Source organism: Lithobates pipiens, unplaced genomic scaffold, assembly GCF_037356315.1.
Source record: "Lithobates pipiens isolate NorthernLeopardFrog02 unplaced genomic scaffold, aLitPip1_a1.2 Scaffold_19, whole genome shotgun sequence".
Classification (NCBI taxonomy): Eukaryota; Metazoa; Chordata; class Amphibia; order Anura; family Ranidae; genus Lithobates; species Lithobates pipiens.
Window position 1 is genome coordinate 547,884,358 of NW_027507764.1, and position 20,700 is coordinate 547,905,057.

General features: G+C 41.3%; 1 protein-coding gene across 15 annotated transcripts in view; it reads left to right on the top strand.

Moving 5' to 3' along the window:
• The window catches only part of ENPP2 (ectonucleotide pyrophosphatase/phosphodiesterase 2), a 188,903-nt gene that overhangs the window by 122,289 nt on the left and 45,914 nt on the right, over positions 1 to 20,700 (top strand). For all 15 annotated transcript variants that reach the window (XM_077493256.1, XM_077493255.1, XM_077493261.1 and 12 more), the window contains 6 exons: positions 692 to 723; positions 2,302 to 2,429; positions 7,459 to 7,546; positions 7,646 to 7,733; positions 8,990 to 9,162; positions 13,479 to 13,527. In XM_077493256.1, coding sequence (XP_077349382.1) covers positions 692 to 723; positions 2,302 to 2,429; positions 7,459 to 7,546; positions 7,646 to 7,733; positions 8,990 to 9,162; positions 13,479 to 13,527 — 558 coding nt within the window. The remainder of the gene's footprint in view (positions 1 to 691; positions 724 to 2,301; positions 2,430 to 7,458; positions 7,547 to 7,645; positions 7,734 to 8,989; positions 9,163 to 13,478; positions 13,528 to 20,700) is intronic.

Here is a 20,700-nt window from a genome sequence, read left to right on the forward strand (position 1 = left end):
GGAGTGCAGTTCTTTCTGTACTCCTGTCCTGTGGATCACAGGAGTGCAGTTCTTTCTGTACTCCTGTCCTGTGGATCACAGGAGTGCAGTTCTTTCTGTACTCCTGTGACCTGTTTCCAGCTGACGTCACAAAGCTGTCCCAGGCTTGGGAAAGATCGCAACCAGTCTGCTGACCATTGTCACTGGGATTGAAAGCATTGAACATCCAGAATTTTGAGCCATCCGAAAAGAAATAGAGGGGAAAACCTATTCAGGTGACAGCTGGTTAAAAGGAGATTTTCCCTTTCTTTTATGACAAAGGGGTTTAACTATTCCCTACTCTATCCAAAACAAAAAACTTTCAACTTTTAGATACACATTAATAAAACCAATACTTTTTAAGTAATGGGAACTAATCCTTTACTTGAACTTACAGTACATTTCAAGATGTTTGAATGATTACTGAGCTGCATTAATTTATGTCCTTTATATCTTCCTGGAGTTCAGCTGTATCTTTTTTTTTGTACGCAAATAGAATAAAGATTGAAGGGACAGAATGTTACATGACACAGATAACAGAGAAAAACATGTTGGTGCTTTAGTCAGCTTTTCTTTTATAATAGTAAAAAAAAAAAAGTTTTCCCATGTTATATATTTTTTTTTTTTTTAGTGTGCATTACTTTTTTCCTTTTTTTCTTTTTCTTCATTCTAGATGATCCTAAAGTAGTTGTTGCAAATCTTACGGTAAGCATTACATTTAGTCAACTGGGGTATGGGAAAAGTATGAAATCTCATGGTAAATGCCTACAGAGGGGCATGAAAAATGTTAAAGACCAACTCCAGGCAAAAGTTTTTCTGCTGTGCCCCCATTGCAATAGTCAACTGCTCCTTTTGTCCAGGGGTGAGGAGAAAGCTTATACTCACCTGATCCTTCATCCTACCGGAAAATGGCACTACCCCATGGTTCAGGTGGACTGTTCCTGGTTTATGGAGCCTCTGGGTGTGATGATGTCAGGAACAGTCCACTATTTAAGACTGCTGAAGTGCAGGGGTGCTGGTATGGTCTTTTACTGGGAGGATTGGAGGATTAGGTAAATAAATCTCTTTTCTCCACTCCTCTAGACAATAGGAGCAGTTAGCCTGTGCAGTGCGGGCGCAGCCCCACTTCGTGGGAAAACAATTTTTTTGCCTGGAGAAAGCTTTAGTCAACTGTAGATGTAAATATATAATGCAGGGACATGTTATAGCCAAAAGTGATGGAGAATAAGGATGAGCTCCGGCGTGTTCGCATGGTCCATGTGCAGAGCCCGCCAGGAAGTCGGCGCAACACTGCGCTAATCACAGGCAGTGGGACATTGCCCCAATGCGCGGCGCAGAGATCGGGCAATGTCTCACTGCCCGTAATTAGCACATCGCTGCGCCGAATTCTTGGCAGGCTCTGCACGTTGACCATGCAAACACGCCTGAGCTCATCCCTAATGGGAATTCAGAATTTCAGCGTAGTCACCAAAACAAGGTATAGTTTTGGTGACATTTGTCCAAGTCGGCCATGCAGTGTTAGTTTCTTGGCAATTGGCAGATTACTCTATCCACACAAACAGCGTGGATGGAGGAATACCCTCTGCAGGACATTGTATTCTGACAGAGGCACCCAAGTGGCTGCAGCCGCTGATCGATGGAAAATTTTCCAACAGGTCCCTTGACAGAAGTTGATTGATCTGTTGAGTAGGGAGGGGCACACTTGCTGATTGAAATTTTGATAGTCCAGCAAAGAATTCGGATCTGTGTATAGAGAACCTTACTTTGTATACACATTCCTCTCATGCCCTGTTGCTTTTCTAGTAGAGGAAGTGAAATGAAATCTCCAATAGGACAGCAAAAATATAACTGATGGGAATTTTAAAACAAACTATGAAGGGGTTCTCCCTTATTTTAATATAAACATTAAGGAAATCAGTCCTCAATATTTCTTGACTGCACAGGGCCCTTTTCTTGTAACCATGAGCAAAATCAAAAATGACTTGCATGATACAGTCTGTCAGTAGCATTAACACAACAGGTTTGTTTCCCCCTGTAACATATTTAGATTACTTGTTGATCCAGCCAGAACGTTTGCTATTTTTTTCAACTGCCTTTAATAGACCAAGCTGTCCAGGAGAAGTGGCAATTAAGAGAATTGAGACAAACCATTTACACATTTATCACTGATGGGTGTTTTATAGGAAAGATGACCTATAGGAAAGATTTGGTTGGAGATGTCGGTTGTCAGTTTAACAATGATTGTTTATATTGTTTATCATGAGTGCAATTCTCATTTGGCAGTGTAAAAAACCAGACCAGCACTTTAAGCCTTACTTGAAGCAATACCTTCCAAAGAGACTGCACTATGCCAATAACAGAAGGATAGAAGATATTCATCTATTGGTTGACAGGAAATGGCATGTAGCAAGGTAAGTAACCTAGGAAATCTATAAGAATACAATTAATTACATTTATTCATTTGTTGAACCTGTGGTGTGGTGTATAGGCTTGTGGTAACCGCAATGGGCTGTTCCATCGGCAATAAGGAAAGAAGGGGGAGAGAGCACCACCTAAGTGCAGTAAAAAGCTGGTTTATTTCATAAGATTAAAAACATTTACAAGATAGTAACTAAAGACACGCTCACCTGGGCAGCACAGTGGTGTAGTGGTTGGCACTTTCACCTAGCAGCAAAAAGGGTTGCTGGTTCGAATCCCGACCACGACACCATCTGCCTGGAGTTTGCATGTTCTCCCTGTGCCTGCGTGGACATGGATTTCCTCTGGGGACTTCGGTTTCCTCCCACACACTCTAAAGTCATGCTGGTAGGTTCATTGGATCCTGTCAAAATTAGCCCTAGTTATATGTATGAAGGTGTGTTGGGGACCTTTAGGTTGTAAGCTCCATGAGGGTAGGGACTGATGTGAACGTATATGTACATATCATTATTTACATCTACAATCTTTTTCTCTATCCCTCAACTCACTCCCTCTGTCTCTTGACGTATCACTAATTTACTATCAGCTATATCAGTCTGGATGTCGCATCACTTCCTCAAACTCAATCTATCCCAAACCGAACTTATAAATTTTCCTCCCCCATATGCTCCTTCCTCTGATCTCTCTGTCAAAATCGATGGCACAACTATAAGCCCATCCCCACATGCCAAGGTTCTAGGTGTAGTCCTGGACTCTGAACTCTCCTTTAAGCACCACGTCCAATCACTGTCCAAATCTTGCCGCCTCAACCTCCACAACATCTCCAAAATACGACCCTTTCTAACCGATGACACAACAAAGCTCTTCACTCGCAGGTCATCTCTCGCCTCGACTACTGCAACTCCCTTCCCATTGGCTTACTCCTACATAGTCTATCACCTCTTCAATCCATCATGAATGCTGCTGCCAGACTCATCCACCTTACCAATCGCTCTGTCTGCTACCCCTCTCTGTCAATCCCTCCACTGGCTTCCGCTCGGCTAGAGAATTAAATTCCAAACAATTCTAACAACCACGTACAAAGCCATCCACGATCTAGCCCACAGCTACATCACTAGCCTAGTCTCTAAATACCAACCTACTTGTTCTCTTCATTCCTCTCAAGACCTTCTGTTTTCTAGATTCCTCATCACCTCCTCCCATACTCACCTTTAGGACTTTTCCAAAGCCTCTCCAATCCTATGGAATGCCCTACCCCAATCTGTCCGCTTATCTCCTACTCGATTAGCTTTTAGACGATCCCTGAAAACACTTCTCTTCAAAGAAACCTACCCTACTCACACCTAACAACTGTATTTTCATTTTCTCCATCAGCTCACCCCCCAGTTATAAATCCTATATAATATATGTAAAGTGCTGTGTAAATTGACGACGCTATACTATCTATAATATATCTATCTATAATCTATCTATCTATAATAGTCACCTGGGTGTAGTGGTTAGCACTCTCACCTAGCAGTAAAACGGGTCGCTGGTTTGAATCCCAACCATGACACTACCTGCCTGGAGTTTGCATGTTCTCCCTGTGCCTGCGTGAGTTTCCTCTGGGTACTCCGGTTTCCTCCCACACTCCAAAGACATTCAGGTAGGTTAATTGGCTTCTGTCCCAAATTGGTCCTAGTATATGAATGGGGACCTTGGATTGTGGGCTCCTTGAGGGTGGGGACCGATGTGAGTGCGCAATGTACAGGGATAAGGATAATTATAGACACTCACTCGGGTTGAACTGGATGGACTGGTGTCTTTATTCAACCTTACTATGTAACTATACAAGTACCTAAAATAAATCCTGTAGTGGGTACAGTACAGTCCTCCTCTCCATCCTGCAGGTACCAACAGTAGAGATCATGACAGCTATAGATGGTGTAGGCTGGGCTGAGGAGCCTGGAAGAGACCAGGAGGCCTGTAGAAGGAGCTAGAAGATCTAACCCCACAGCCCGTCGCTTGCTCAGTCTTCCTATTTGTCCAGTGATGTCACATCCACCCATGGGTTTCACGCTGGTTGGCATGGGCATCCTGGTCTCTACCAGGCTCCCCAGCTCAGCCTATACCTTCTACAGCTGTCGGGACCTATACTGGCAGTACCTGCTGGAAAGAGAGGAGAAACCTGTACTGTACCCACTAAAGATGAGCATGTTTTTACTTACAATCTTGTGAGTGTTTTTAAATTTATGAAATAACCCAGCTTTTTACAATACCGTACTTAGGTGCCCCCCCCCCCTTTTCTTTCCTTTGTTTCTTTACAGAGCTAGGCCCATTTCTGAGGATAGCAGCAACCTATGTATATTGTCACCCACCTCAATATACAGTATCTCACAAAAGTGAGTACACCCCTCAGATTTTTGTATATATTTTATTCTATCTTTTCATGTGACAACGCTGAAGAAATGACACTTTGCTACAATGTAAAGTAGTGAGTGCACAGCTTGTATAACAGTGTAAATTTGCTGCCCCCTCAAAATAACTCAACACACAGCCATTAATGTCTAAACCATTGGAAGAAAAAGTTTACATTGTAGCAGTGTGTCATTTCTTCAGTATTGTCATATGAAAAGATATAATAAAATATTTATAAAAATCTGAGGGGTGTACTCTTGTGAGATACTGTATATGGACTTGGCCGCTTGTTTTTATCCCAAGTGCTTATTATACCTAATTGCATGCCTGCTGGGCATTAACCCTCCATGTGCCAATACATCTCTATTTTCCTATGTTCCATCAGTAATACATTTTTCGTAGCTTGACATTTGAACTTTTTGCATTTAGTTCATTGCTTAGGCTCCCATTTGATTGATTCTAAGTGTTTTTATAAATGTAAAAAAAAAATTATTTAACTATTAGAGTCGTCATATTGCACATACAGAAAGGCTTCTTCATTGTAAGAGCTGTGAAAATGTGGAATGGACTCCCTCAAGGACTAGTTCTGGCCAGCTCAGTAAATTGTTTTAAAAAAGAGCTGGATGCATTCCAAAATATAACTAGATATTAACCTTTATAGGTAATGACATTAGGGATTGTTGGTCCAGGGAATATCTGATTATTTTATGGGTATCAGGAATGAATGTATTTTCCCATGCTGAAGCAAATTGTACCATGTTATAAATTATTTTTTGCCTTCCTCTTGCTCAACTGTGGGTTTAGGATTTTGTAAACTTTAGGTTTTTCTATTTAAGTGTGTATATAGTTTTGACCACACATAAAATAGGATTCCATTAATGATGTACGATGTATTACACCAAATTTATTGGGATCAAATATGCCTGTATCGGTTACAAAGTAAGATATAAAAACAAATGTTTTTGGCTGTTTAGCTGCTAACAGGGTTTTCATTGGTTCATGTTGCTCGTCTATTGCTTCTCATGCTATCATCCTCATCATCGTCCAAAGATTCTGGGTGGGAACTGGAAAAGCTTACTATTCTATGCCGATTTTTTTTCATTTCAAAATATTTTATTAATTGTTAAAAAAAAAAAAAACATTGTTTCCTATAGTAAGCAATCGTCAGTTAGACATTTATGCAGATTTTGACACTTCTCAAAATAGATTTTCTGTACAGAGAATCATGGTTTCTACAATTAAATCTAAAATCGGAGATCTATCCCCCCCCCCCCTTTTTATTTATTTTTTTATTTTTATTTATTGTCACTGAAAAAAACGCATTTAAAGAGGAAGTAAACCCTGATGAGTTTACTTCCTCTTTGATTCCCTGCAATGGTAAAGCATAATGGACTACCATCGCATAGTAGTCCATTATGTGTCACTTAGCTGACACAGGAGCCAGCGAAGTCACCGCTGTCCCCTGTAGTCTGGAGCATCCATCTTCTCGGTGGGTCTTGCTACTCCGCCGCTGTCATTCGGCGAGCATGCGCACGGGAGCCGCCACTCGCGGCATATCGCCATTGTCAGCGGCGCGCTCAGTGCGCCTGCGCGCCGTAGACAGCGGTGCCTGTCTTTCATCAAATATCTCCTAAACCGTGTAGGTTTAGGAGATATTTCTTGGACCTACAGGTAAGCCTTAATCTAGGCTTACATGTAGGTCAAAGTTGGTTGTAAGGGTTTACAACCACTTTAATGTTGACATTATGAATTATATTTTGAGCTAACAGTTGATAAACATCTAAAATGTTGGCTAATGTAAGAAGTGGCCTGAAAATGTATGTACAGTATAGCTAAACTGTTTTTTTTTTTCGCTTTCGATAGAGCAGGAAATGGTTACAATGCCTTCCGGGTTGGTTTTTGGTGTCCTTGTCTTGTTTTGGGAAATTCCTCTTCACTTTTCTCTCTACAAAACACAACAAGAAATAAAAAAAAAAGCTCCCCAAAGTGAAGGAATATTCCCTTTTGTGTGTTGGCCTGAACCTGTAGAGATATGTTTTTTTCTGTGGGGTTTGTTGTGCCTGAAATTCACTTTTAAGCTTAGTACAAAAAAAAAAAAAAGTGCCCAGCTTTATTGTTGTGGCACTTATTTATCAAGCAGTGCTGACCCCTTTCACTTTTTAATTCATCAATTGCGGCCTAGTAACTGTTGAAGGTACCGGTCATACCAGCGAGCTATGCCCTTAATGACCAAGCTCCTCAATGTCCCTCGGACGACTCCTCCCTTCCGCCCCACTTGAAGAAGATCCTTAGCTAGGTGATGACATCATGAGGCTTTAAAGACAATGTTCTCCTAACCAACAGGATCTAGGCAAGTTAAAACAAAAAGATAAAAGGTGAGGGGATGGTTGTGGCCAAAAATCTCAGTTCCCAAGTGATTTACTACTATCACCCTAGGCCCCTGAAAGCTCTTTACTTGCCCTATGGGTGGCTGAAACTATTCGCATTTGAACCATACAGTCCCTGCAGTGACTACTTTCAGAGTCGCAATATCATTGGTAATGAATAATTTGCCGCCATGCCTCATGTTCATTTAATGTATAGCATGCATTCCTTTGTAATACAAATGTTGTACTTTTCACACAGAAAACCTGTAGATGTCTATAAAAAGCCAACAAAAGGATGTGTTTTCCAAGGAGATCATGGCTATGACAACAAGTTCAGCAGCATGCAGGTAAAAAGAGAAATGATTTGGAACTCACAAAATACCCTAATGTTAAACTCAAACAGATGTGGGAAATGCTTTTTATTATATTTTTCTATCTTTTTAAAGACTGTATTTGTTGCATATGGACCTACATTCAAATTCAAGTCAAAGGTGCCTCCGTTTGAAAATATAGAGCTATACAATGTCATGTGTGGTAAGTACATTTCCTACATGTTTTAATATAGTATGGACATATTTGTAATTTTACAGTGATACTTAGATATCTTAAATAAGGCTTCACTTTGATGTTAGATCAGCCCCTGTTGGGCTTCAGCATCAAGATCTCCCTAATATAATTCCTGAGTCTGTGTTTGTCCACTTAAGAGTTTTTTGAATATTCCCATTGCTGCTACAAGATGGAGAGCAAAAGAGCACACCACACATAAGCAGGGTTTAGAACAGGGGTCTCCAAACGTTTTGATCAAAGGGGCAGTTTACTGTCCTTAAGGCTTTGGGGGGGGAGGTGTTTGGCCAGTGGAAGCAGAAAATGCCTCGGCATCAGTGGAAGAAACAATTCCGCGCCATTGGTGTCAGTTGAAGGGGTAGTTCCCGAAGGGCTGGATAAAGACACCCAAAGGGCCACATCCGGGCCTCGGGCCACAGTTTGGAGACCCCTGGTTTAGAACCAGATGAATGCCCCCTCCTCTGACGCAACAGGGCAGGACAGAGCACAGCTCTCTCTATAGGAGTTTTTGGGGCCATGCTTTGGGGGAAGGGAGGGGCACAAATGACCCACAGGTATGAAAATTATATTAATCAACATTTTTAAAAGCTACATAATTTTTCTTTACCTCTTGGGTCCCAATGACTACTTGGGCTTCTTTTTTTTTTTCAAAGGTGAACTAACCCTTTACCTATCCCTCTACCAAACATGGAAATGCATATATCAGTTGAAGGTGGGCTGACCCTTTATTTATGAATGGATTAGTGTTTAGAGAATTCAGGCACAACCTGACATTCTTCGCCCTCTTCTTGGAATTAAGTAATTTAATAATTTTAAAGTTAATTTAATAATTAAAGTGTATAGTCAAAACTTTTAAGTTTTTTGATATAGTATGGATAATTGGAACCACTACCATGTTTTATTGCTGTTGCTAAAATGGAAAGTAACAGAAAATCCAAAATTATGAAGTTATCACCAAAGCAAGAGGGTAAATCTTACAATGGAGTTTTTTTTCTGGTGACAACTGTGTAAGAAGGGAATTGCCTTCAATTAAAGAGAAAAAAAATCCCCATGGGACACCAAGAGCAAAAAAAATGAATATTTGATTTAAGATTTAACCTCTCTACTCTAAGCAACACAAAAAAAATTAAAGTTTTGGCTATACATACATTTTTGCTTCTTTCATAAACCTTCCTAATGCACTCTTAACGTAAAGCCTGGTCATCATTTCTGTTCTGCATGTTTAGACCTTCTTGGATTGAAACCTGCCCCCAACAATGGAACCCATGGAAGCTTAAATCACCTCCTAAGATTGGCAACTCACAAGCCAGTCTTGCCAGATGATGTCTCCAAACCAGTGCCAGTTGTTGTCTCTCCATCCACTGTGAATGAAGAGCTAGGATGTTCATGTGACGTTCAGGTAAAATAATCCTTGTTTATTGTCCCATTATTTATAGGAGTAACTATGGAGGCTGAGGTTTAGCGAAGAAGTGTAAAGATTTTAAAGGGAAGTTATTGTGGTAAAAATTTGAAACCAAGTTGCTTTTTAAAGACGCCAATTATCTTTATCCTTGTAGCCATGATTTTTAGTTACTTTCTTGGATCACGTATATAGCCAATGAGTTTGAAATGTCCAGCCAAACTTCGCTTCTTGTCAGCCTGATAATGTTTGGCAAATAGAAATTGAGGAAATATTTGCCACAGGGTCACAGACAAAAATAAAAATGCTTTCTTTTAATAGCATAGGGGAACACTAAAATCCTTGTTAGCTTTTTTCCGACGGAGTTCCGCTGAAACTGTCTTGCATACACACGATCACACCAAAGTCTGATCGTCAAGAACCTGGCGACGTACAACACGTAAGACGGGACTAGAAAAATTAAGTACATTAGCCAGTAACCAATAGCCCCCGTCTCGTACTTGCTTCAGAGCATGTGTCGCTTTTGTTCGTCGGAACAGCATACAGACGAGTGGTTTTCCCAATAGGAATAGGTTCCATTTTCTATTTCTAGGTCCATCAGAATTTTTGAAAAAAGTCCAATGAGGCTTACACACAATCAGAATATACAATGAAAAGTTTCCATCGGGAACTTTTTCTGTTGGACATTCCGCTCACGTGTACACAGCATAAAGTGATGACAGCAGTAAAATCCTGGCAGAAATTGGAATCCTCTCCCCCTCTATCTAAAACTAGGAAAACATTTCTGGCTTGACATACACTTTATCCTGGCCATCCATGTGGCAACTTTCAAGCAGTTTAACTTTTGACCAGCATTTGAACATACAAATAAAATTGTCTGAAACCAGGAAAATTTCCCACCCACAAGTTGTATAGTCCACCTGAATTCAATTTATTAAACTGGGCCTTAAATGGACACCTTCCATAAAGTTTATTCAAATAATCAAAACAAAAAACAAAAAAAATCAATTCAATCTTTTTTTTCTACTGGAGTTCAGTTTTAGCTAGAAAGTAGTTAAAATTTCTGGAAAGTTGCATTAGGCCTTTATACTTTTCCAGGTCAGTGAATTCCAATAGCCTTGGAATTGAGCTTCTGTGATCTATCAAAGTGGCATATTCATTTTTTATTTTTTTTGTTGACCCAGGGAGTCATTTTCTTTCTAATTAAATTTACTTGTTAATGTGTTAAATACGTTTTCTCATTCGTTCATTGACAGACACAGCCTTCTTTATTCAGAACGGTAGAGTTATATCATCTCTGAGGAGTAGGACTAGGCATCCCTGCCTACGCCCATGGGCTGCTCTCCATCAGTATATAACCCCCTCCCTGCTCTAGGTATTCTGTTTTTTTTCTGCCTAGTCAGAAGCAAGGACCTATTTTCTAATTTCCCTGGATTTTTTCCAGTGAGATCTACAATCAACTGTCGGGCGACGGGCTAGACGCTTGATCCAGCGGTCACACCAGTCTGGCCAGCGAGCATGCGCAGCCCACAGCTATGTGCTAGGTCGGCCACGACATAGCCCCACTGGACAGGGGATGGCCCTGTGAGTGAAAACATCTCGCAAGTTCGCATATAACTGGGTCTCAGCATGTGTCACAGCATTTTTCGCATATAACTGGGTCTCAGCATGTGTCACAGCATTTTTAATGGCCCCCCCACTTCGGTGGCAAGGAGGATATGTCTGGGAGCGTTACGCGTGCTTTTTTGCTGGAGAAGTAAGTAAGGAGTCCCCTCCTCTCCTTCCCCGGAGTGGTGTGGGGCACAGGTACTCCCTGAGGTGGTCGGCCCCTCCAAGGGTTCTCCTCCCCCCTCTTCCCTTCCTTCATCCTTTCCTCCTCCCTCCCTATCCCGGGTGAGGTCCAGGCTCCCAGCCTAGGAGCCTTGGGACATGGTTCCCCTTTTCCCCCTTTGGGTTGTTACTGGGGGGGGGCATCCAGGGTTGGGCCTAGGAGGGGAGTTGTTGCCATAATTTTAGGCCATGGCTTTGCGGTCTACCAGCTGGGGGGGCTGCTCTCACAGCTGGTGGCTGAAAATTTAAGCCGTGGCCTTGCAGCTTGCCGCACTGGTGGCCGACAGCTGAAAATTTAGGCTGCGGCTTTGCAGCCTACCGCACTCGGTGAGGGGCCCTGGGATTTGCCCCCTGTGAGGGGCCCCGGTATTTGCCCCCTGTGAGGGGCCCCGGGTTTTTCTGCCACTCCTCGGCTACTCCAAGGGGAAATGTAGTTTCTATACAGACCTTGACTGATTTCAGAAGGCATCTATACTATTTGAAGTCTGCTTGGGCCCTTCCAGAACATCGAATTATCTAAGCCCGAGCTTCAGCTCTGGTCAGCATGTTTTCTTCTTTTGGACAAACTCCAGAAGTTGCATGCTGCGCTTTTTTTATTTTTCTGTCTGAAAGATAGGCCCTCTGTGGACCTGCATTTGGGTGTTGGGTCTGAGAGTTTCTACATTTTTGAAAAGATTCCATTTGCGCAATTCATTACAAGCGCCGTTCGGGGAGATCCTGGCATGAGACAAATGCCCGAGGTCTCGGGACAATCAGATTCGGCTGAGTTAGCAAATCAGGGTTCCCTGGTCTGGTGGCTCACTCTCCAGTTATTTGGCTGGATAAATCCTTTCTCCTCTTGTATTAAACAGGGTGACCACCAATGCCAGTTGGTCTGGGTAGGATGTCCTGGGACTGAGCTCTGCTCAGGGTCGTCGTACAATGGTGAAATCCAGACTACCAGGTAATATCCTGGAAATTTGAGCGATCACGCTAAGTCTGGATCATGGACGGATCGACTTCAGGGGTTCCCGGTATGGTTCTAGTCGGACAAGGCAAACAGGCTGTGGCGTCCCTGGCTGTTGCCAGTGTTCCCTGGTGGGCAGAACATTTCGTTCGGCCCTTTTCCAGTGTGTGCATTACAGGAGTGGAATGCTGACAGGCGGATACCTCAGTTGGCGAGGGTTGGACCACGGATGGGCCCTTCACCGGACTGTGTTTCTCTGGGTTTTCACCCGCTGGGACACTCATTAGGTAGTTCTCTTGGTGTCCGGGTTCAACTGGACGGTACCAAGGTTTCTGGTAAGGTCACGGGTTGCTCTGGTGGCCCATGGGGCCAGGGACATTTCCCTATGCCTTTCCTCCCCTCCAGCTTCTGTTGTGGCTTTTATGCAAGATCACAGCTGCGGGGGTTCCGGTAATTCTATTATCCCTGGATGGGTCCAGTCAGTCTGGGTACGCTGACAGGGTGCGCCTGGTCGCCGGCGACTGCCTCTCATGAAGGATCTATGGCCCCAGGGCCATTCTTCCATCTTGCCTTAGAGTTACTGGTTTTAACAGCCTGGCTGACACTGTTGATGGCTAGGGAGTCCATCTTTTAGGGGGTTTTAACCTCCGGGTGTGGAGAGCACATATATCCTGGTGTGAATCACCGGGCATTCATCTTCTTTCTCGGTGGCTCCAGTTCCGACCCCATTTACGGGGGTTTAGCAGGAATGCGCCTCGAGTATCATTGAGGGCCAGGTGTCAGCCTGGGTGGTCGTCTTCAGCATCCCTTGGTCTCATGCTCCCTGGTGCGTACCTTTCTTCAAGGGGTTAGATGTCTGTTTCTACCGGTGCGTTTTTTTTTCTACCGCCGTGGGATCTGAACTTGGTGTTTTCAGTTCTCCAGAAGCTTTTGTCAGGCTGCTGTTAAGAGGGTCTAATTCCTCTTGAAGGTGTATTGTTCAGGTTGGGTTCCAGCTTGTCCTGTGTGAAGCTCCTGTTACCTGGTTGGATTTTGTGCTAGCCTTGGGATTTTTCGCTGTCCCACCCCTCATGTTCAGCATTGCTTTGGGACATCCCTCCCTACCTGAATAAAGAAGGCTGTGTCTGTCAACGAATGAGAAAATTTGATTTTTTTACTTGCAGTAAAATCCGTTTCTCTGAGTTCATTGGCAGACACAACACCCTCCCCTCTATGGAGTTTTTTGATACTTCTATTACTGCTTGCTACTAAACTGAATACCTAGAGCAGGGAGGGGGTTATATACTGAAGGAGGGTAGCCCATGGGTGTAGCCAGGGGTTGTTTTTTTGTTTTGTTTTTTGTTCTGCCTAGTCCTACTCCTGTGGAGATGATATAACCCTACCGTTCTGAATAAAGAATGCTGTGTCTGTCAATGAACTCAGAGAAACTGATTTTATGGTGAGTAAAAAATCCTATTATTTCATGTCTGAATTCAGTTTTAATAACATGTATATATTTTTCTTTTGTTTTTGTTTTTTTTGTGTTTTGTTCACTATGAAGAATAAAGCTGAAGAACTTAATAAGAGACTTTATGTCAAAGCAAGCGATGGTAAGGATAATGCAATTTGTTTCTGTGGTGTCTGTGCCTTTTTGCATGCAACTTTATTGAAATTAAAGAATTGTTTGTATATTAAGTTTTTCAGCTGTCCAGGTTATTGATGATTAGTGTTTGTGTGTAAATCAAACCAATGTGGACTTGATGGTGGTTGTTGAATTTTGGAATTTTAATGAATGAAAAAGAGAGTAAACTAACACTGCATGACTGGTTCTTAAAAAAAAAAAATAATAATAACAATAATTACTAGGTTATGGCCCAGTAAATCATTTCCAATAGGCCTCAGGACTGAAACATGTTTTTTTTTTTTTTGTTTTTTTTTTGTGCTGGGGAGAGAATGGCTGTGGTGGTCTACTGTTAAAACTCAACACCATTCAAAACTTTTTTTTTTTGTGTGTGGCCTGTGTTCTTCTGGGCAGATTTACCCTAATTTACTGTCCTGATAAGATGTTATCAGGACTGGAAGTGATGGGATATATTTTTGTTCGGGACAGAGCAACAAAATACAGTAATTTATAGTTGGAAAAGGCTAGAATGTCTGATTTTCATTTTTCCGGTGACACCCGTTCTTGCTTATTCCCTAGAGTCTTTAGGACTGGAGGTGAGGGAAAATATTCCTAAAGCTGGGCATATACTACAAGAATTTTGAAAAATTCTCGATACATTCAAAAGTCCCTCAAAAGTATTTCAAGCTTTAGTGTTCTTTTAAGAGTTTGGTATTAATAGATTTGACCCCACTAATGATTAGAAAAATAAATGAACATAGAATAGAGTAGAATTCTAGCAAGATGAAGGAAGTCTTGATTTCCTGCTATGGATCTTTAGTTGCACTTCATTTAGAATACTTTCTAGTTGTGGAGGCCTCGCTTACAAAAATATATTGATCAGAGAGAATTATTCCAGAGTTGAATATCAAAAATGGTGAAAGGTCTAAAGCTTTCTTTCTCAACCAGGGTTCCTACAGAGGTAGCTAGAGGTTCCTTGAGCTGTAACTTATTGACCTCCTATCCGATGGTGCCTGCATATTTCTGGATCCAATGCCACTTGGCAAAGCCAGCAGCATGACCCTCAATGATCTTTTTGGTTATCTGTAATGGTGGCATTCTGACCACCACTGTAAGGGTTACATTCTTTCCATTTACCACCAATGTAAGTTACATTTTTTCCAATGGCCACCATGAATTGGTTTTAGTAGGGGTTCCCTGGGTCCTGAAAATTTAGAATGGGGGTTCCTCTAAGGTAATAAGGTTGAGAAGGGCTGGTCTAAAGGATAAAAGATATTGGGAGACATTAGAAACTTAATTTGTACAGTCTGCAGTAAAGAAGGGAATAGGGAGACACGAATTAAACTTTTAAATACATCAAAAAGGTGAATAAGGTTCAGTATTTACAATATGAAGCCAAGATCAACAACATGGGGACAAGACTTCAAACTAGCAGGAGGAAAGTGCAAAACTAATCTTGGAAAGTATTTTACCAAATGGATAGTTGATGCTTGAAATAGACTTACAGCAAAAGTAGTCTGTAAACATTAAGTGAAATCAAACATGCTTGGGACAAATAAAGATCTATGCTCAGACAAAATAGTTAGGAAAAAAATTGTCCAAATACATTTTTTTTTTTTTTTTTTTTTAATGGGGCAAACTCTATAGACCACATGATCCTATTTTTCTGCCATCACTCTTCTGGGTTTCTTTGTTTCTATTCTTACAGTAATCTTATAATATTCTTGCAATGAAAACTGTTGAGCAAAATTTTACTAGTGTATACCCAGCGTTGACTCTTTCCCATTCTAGTGACACGTTTTTGGCTGAAGTTGGACCTAGAAACATTCACATTTGTCAGTTGTAGCTTTTATTTGTCAAATCTCACACGGCAAAAGATACTGAAAATTTAGAATTAAAGAAGTCCAGCCAAATCCTAACCACGCTTAAACCTGCTCCTACCCCCATTCTAAGCTTATTCTAGGGAAGAAAGGTGACCCCTGAATGCTGCACCTCCATTGTGTCCTACAGAAATGAGTGAGCCACGCTAGGCCTAGTCAGAATAGGACACTATGGATGTGCGGGATTCAGGGGTCACCCTTCTTCTCTCGAGCTATTGCAGGAGCCAGGTTGGGCTCCATCCCCTGCCAGCACTCTGAGCCGCAGTCACAGACGCACTGGTTTGCATACCCCCCTTCTACCGAGCCCGAGCGCAACGCTAACCATTTACAGGTCACACTAAGATTTTTCCAACAGCCTTGTAAAAGAAAGATCTCAATACTTATTCTTAGGGTGCTCAGGTCAAGTCACATGATCTCTTCAGGGCCCGGCGTCATTGAAGATGAGAGATTGCCAACAACAGATGCAGACCCTATGCAGTGATGTCACTCGTAGGTTTGCTACAGGTCATCTGTCATTGGCTGTCCCTCCTCTATTCTGAAGCCAGCACTGGATGCCAATTATGTTACCGGACTGGAGCTCCCTCAGCATAGGTATAGACATCTTTCCTTTACAGCGTAGTTAGAATAGGCTTAGAAAGGGGGTGAGAGCATGTTTAAACATAGTTAAGATTTGAATGGACTTCCATTTTAAATAGCTATTGATAAAAGTATTCTGTCTTTAAAAGATGTTGGGTAAAGTTACCCAGGTACCTGGAAATCGGGACACCTGGAAATTCTTGGCAGTGGGCCATTCAATTTCCAGAGTAATGGCTAAAACTGAGCGAGATAAGCATCTTAAGGCAGCTCCAGATAACCTACATAATGGGTGGAAAACCTAGACTTGCATAGACACATTGGCCTTCCATGATTGCATCTTGTATCCTGTTTGAAGGATATCTGGCTAAAAAAAAGTATCTCCTAGGAAAATAGTTGAGATAAATTCTTATAATTAGGTATTTTATGGCAAGTCTCATCTTGGGTGTTAATTGGTTTTGTTTTTCTTCTTTTCTTATAATGGGCAGATTTTTTGATAACAAAGTTTAGCACTGCTATCTGGGAAGTGCTATGTTAGAAATGTTTGAGTAGGATTGTCAGGTTACAGTGGAATTAAACCATTTAGGAGCACCACAAACCTAAAATACTGTTAAATTCATTCTTTTATTATTCAACACAAACTCATCCATCCAGGTCTTCATGTTTTATTTTGTTGAGAAATCACTTTGAAAAACACCCTCCTAGTTTTTCTAGTGGCAGCCATTTTTAGTAAGGGTAGATTAATAATGTACTGTTTCCTCAAATCAATCTGTCCTTAGCTTAGGCATGTAAACAGGAGGGGTGTGCTTAGAGAGAGAGCCCCTCCTCCCCCCAAAAAATTGTCATGAAGACTCATAGAATGTATGAAACAATTTTGACCTAGGCCAGAAACCAGGCAGCAACTGAAAAAAAAAGTTTTGAAAACAAGCGTGTGTGTGTGTGTGTGTGTGTATATATATATATATATGTATATATATGTGTATGTATATATATATATATATATATATATATATATATATATATATATATATATATATATATATATATAGTGGTGTGAAAAAGTGTTTGCCCCCTTCCTCATTTCCTGTTCCTTTGCATGTTTGTCACACTTAAGTGTTTCGGAACATCAAACCAATTTAAACAATAGTCAAGGACAACACAAGTAAACACAAAATGCAATTTGTAAATGAAGGTGTTTATTATTAAAGGTGAAAAAAAATCCAAACCATCATGGCCCTGTGTGAAAAAGTGATTGCCCCCTTGTTAAAACATACTATAACTGTGGTTGTCCACACCTGAGTTCAATTTCTCTAGCCACACCCAGGCCTGATTATTGCCACACCTGTTCACAATCAAGGCATCACTTAAATAGGAGCTGCTTGACACAGTAAGGTCCACCAGAAGATCCTTAAAAGCTACACATCATGCCGAGACCCAAAGAAATTCAGGAACAATTGAGAAAGAAAGTAATTGAGATCTATCAGTCTGGAAAGGGTTATAAAGCCATTTCCAAAGCTTTGGGAATCCAGCGAACCACAGTGAGAGCCATTATCCACAAATGGCGAAGACATGGAACAGTGGTGAACCTTCCCAAAATTACCCCAAGAGCGCAGCGACGACTCATCCAAGAGGTCACAAAAGACCCCACAACAACATCCAAGGAACTGCAGGCCTCACTTGCCTCAGTTAAGGTCAGCGTTCATGCCTCCACCATCAGGAAAGACTGGGCAAAAATGGCCTGCATGGCAGAGTTCCAAGGAGAAAACCACTGCTGAGCAAAAAGAACATCAAAGCTCGTCTCAATTTCTCCACAACACATCTTGATGATCCCCAAGACTTTTGGGACAACATTCTGTGGACCGATGAGACAAAAGTGGAACTCTTTGGAAGGTGTGTGTCCAAGTATATCTGGCGTAGAAGGAACACTGCATTTCATAAAAAGAACATTATACCAACAGTAAAATATGGTGGTGGTAGTGTGATGGTCTGGGGCTGTTTTGCTGCTTCAGGACCTGGAAGACTTGCCGTGATAAAAGGAACTATGAATTCTGCTGTCTACCAAGAGATCCTGAAGGAGAATGTCCGACCATCTGTTCGTGTACTCAAGCTGAAACGAACTTGGGTTCTGCAGCAGGACAATGATCCTAAACACACCAGCAAGTCCACCACCGAATGGCTGAAGAAAAACAAAATGAAGACTTTGGAGTGGCCTAGCCAAAGTCCTGACCTGAATCCTATTGAGATGTTGTGGTATGACCTTAAAAAGGCCGTTCATGCTCGAAAACCCTCTAATGTAACTGAATTAGGACAATTCTGCAAAGATGAGTGGGCCAAAATTCCTCCAGGACGCTGTAAAAGCCTCATTGCACGTTATCGCAAACGCTTGGTTGCAGTTGTTGCTGCTAAGGGTGGCCCAACCAGTTATTAGGTTTAGGGGGCAATCACTTTTTCACACAGGGCCATGATGGTTTGGATTTTTTTTCACCTTTAATAATAAACACCTTCATTTACAAATTGCATTTTGTGTTTACTTGTGTTGTCCTTGACTATTGTTTAAATTGGTTTGATGTTCCGAAACACTTAAGTGTGACAAACATGCAAAGGAACAGGAAATGAGGAAGGGGGCAAACACTTTTTCATACCACTGTATATATATGTATATATATATATATATATAATTTATTTTGCCTTCCTATCTGAAGGCGATTAGTTCCACTTTTATTTTAAATATTTTGCATATGTTTTCCTGGGGTACCTTCTTATTGATATGCTGAACACCTGGTGCTTCAGACTAAACCTTCCTCAATCTAATGTACCTTAACCAAATACCATTAGCACAGTAATTCAATAAGCTAAACTCTGGGTATAAAAACCTTTTTTAAATATATTTCTCAATAGAGTCAAAGGATGTTAGTCTGTTTTCTGCATATTACCTTGTAAAGTAGCAGTGATATCACTGTACATAGCCTGTGCAGAGCTGTGGGGGGACCCCACAAGGCCCCACCCACTACAAGGTGTCTACACAAGACTAGAAGAGGGGGAAAATACAAGACTAGTTGCCCTGCAGAAGGAGAAAGCAATGACTGTTCTTTATTACAGGAAGCTCCTGCACAGAGGAAAAGTTTAATAGATTACTGGACAGGTTAGAAAAAATATGCAAAGCATGCCAAGATATACAATGCACATGGCCCTTTTACGTACTAAAGATTTGTTTATTCCAGAATTCAGCTTTAAAGCGGCGTTCTGCCTGGGTAAAAAAAATTAAGTCTGACTTTTAATATAAGGACACTTACCTGTCCTGGGAGCCCTCAATGTTGGCACCCAAAGCGACCCATCTCTCGGCTCCGGGTGCAGGTGCCAGCATCATTACTAAGGGAAACAGGAAGTGACTCCCTACAGCTTCACAGCCTGTTTCCTAATGCGCATGCGCAAGTCGCTCTGCGCTTTATGAACGGTCCCTGCTGTCTTCTGGGACCTGTGTATCTCCCAGAAGGCAGCAATGGGGGGGGGGGGGGATCAGGGGCCGGACATTACGTAGTTCTTTTCTTTGGAACTGGGAGAAAATGCCTGGATTTGACAGGTAACTGCTCCCCCCCTTTCCCCTGATGGGTGCCAAATGTGGCACCAGAGGGGGATCCAATCAGCAGAAGTTCCATTTATGAGTGGAACTCCGCTTTAACTTCGGTCTTATCATTTCTGTGAATGTGTTGTGCGATTGAGTGTAAATGTTATTGGAATTGGCTTGATGATTTAGGAATTTTAATGACTTCTGTTTATATAGATTAGATGGATTCCATTCAAATGTATGTAGATGTTTTTGAGTTGAAATTTTTGGTTTGTATCTAATAGGTTCTGTTACTAATGTAGCCCCATAATAATTATAAGCACTCATCTATAAAATTAATAAGTCTGCTTCTATTGTTCCTCATCATTTGAATGTAATATTATGGTTTGCAGTCACAGAGCTTCTTTTGGTCAAGTCATTTAAATCATGCTTCCAAAAACACTTTCCATAATTCCTCTATGTATAATTTAATGTTTCTATGATGGTTTTGTGAATCTGTATGTAAAGTTATCACCATTATATCAGGGACCGTAGCCTCTATTTTTCTATAATACCTCATCAACATGTATTGGAATGCATTTCTGCTATACTGATGTGTATTTAGAAACTGAATGGCCCAGCACAATAACATTTTTTAAACCTTAGCCAGTGTGGGAAACCTCCGATTAAGCAGGCATTCACAAACTTTAGAAGTATTTACAAAGCATTAAAAAAATGAGCAAAGTTCTTGAAGCCCTCTATGCACCATTCAGTGCCAATCTGGAAAAGCTGAAATAAATGGTAATGAACAAAGGCTTAATGATTGTGTTGCATACAAGCATTTGGGTGGGTTCAGGACATTTTTGCTAGTTTAAAAGTACAATCAGAACTCCCTTAAACTGTGTTCAGCAAACTCAAATGGGAGCTCAAGAGTGATTTAAGATAGCTGCTGTGCATTATTAATTTATTTTGCAAATGCTGGGGATTGTAAGCGATGGTTAAAAAATATGTATAGGTACTAGTCATGTTAATTGTAACATCTTATATCTAATTTTCTCTTTTGAAAAAGGGGAGTTTTGCCATGTAGTGATTGATGTGCAGGTTCAGATTACACTTCTGGAGCCTATAGGCTGGTTTCCACAATCGGAGTCTTGTATGCAGGTTT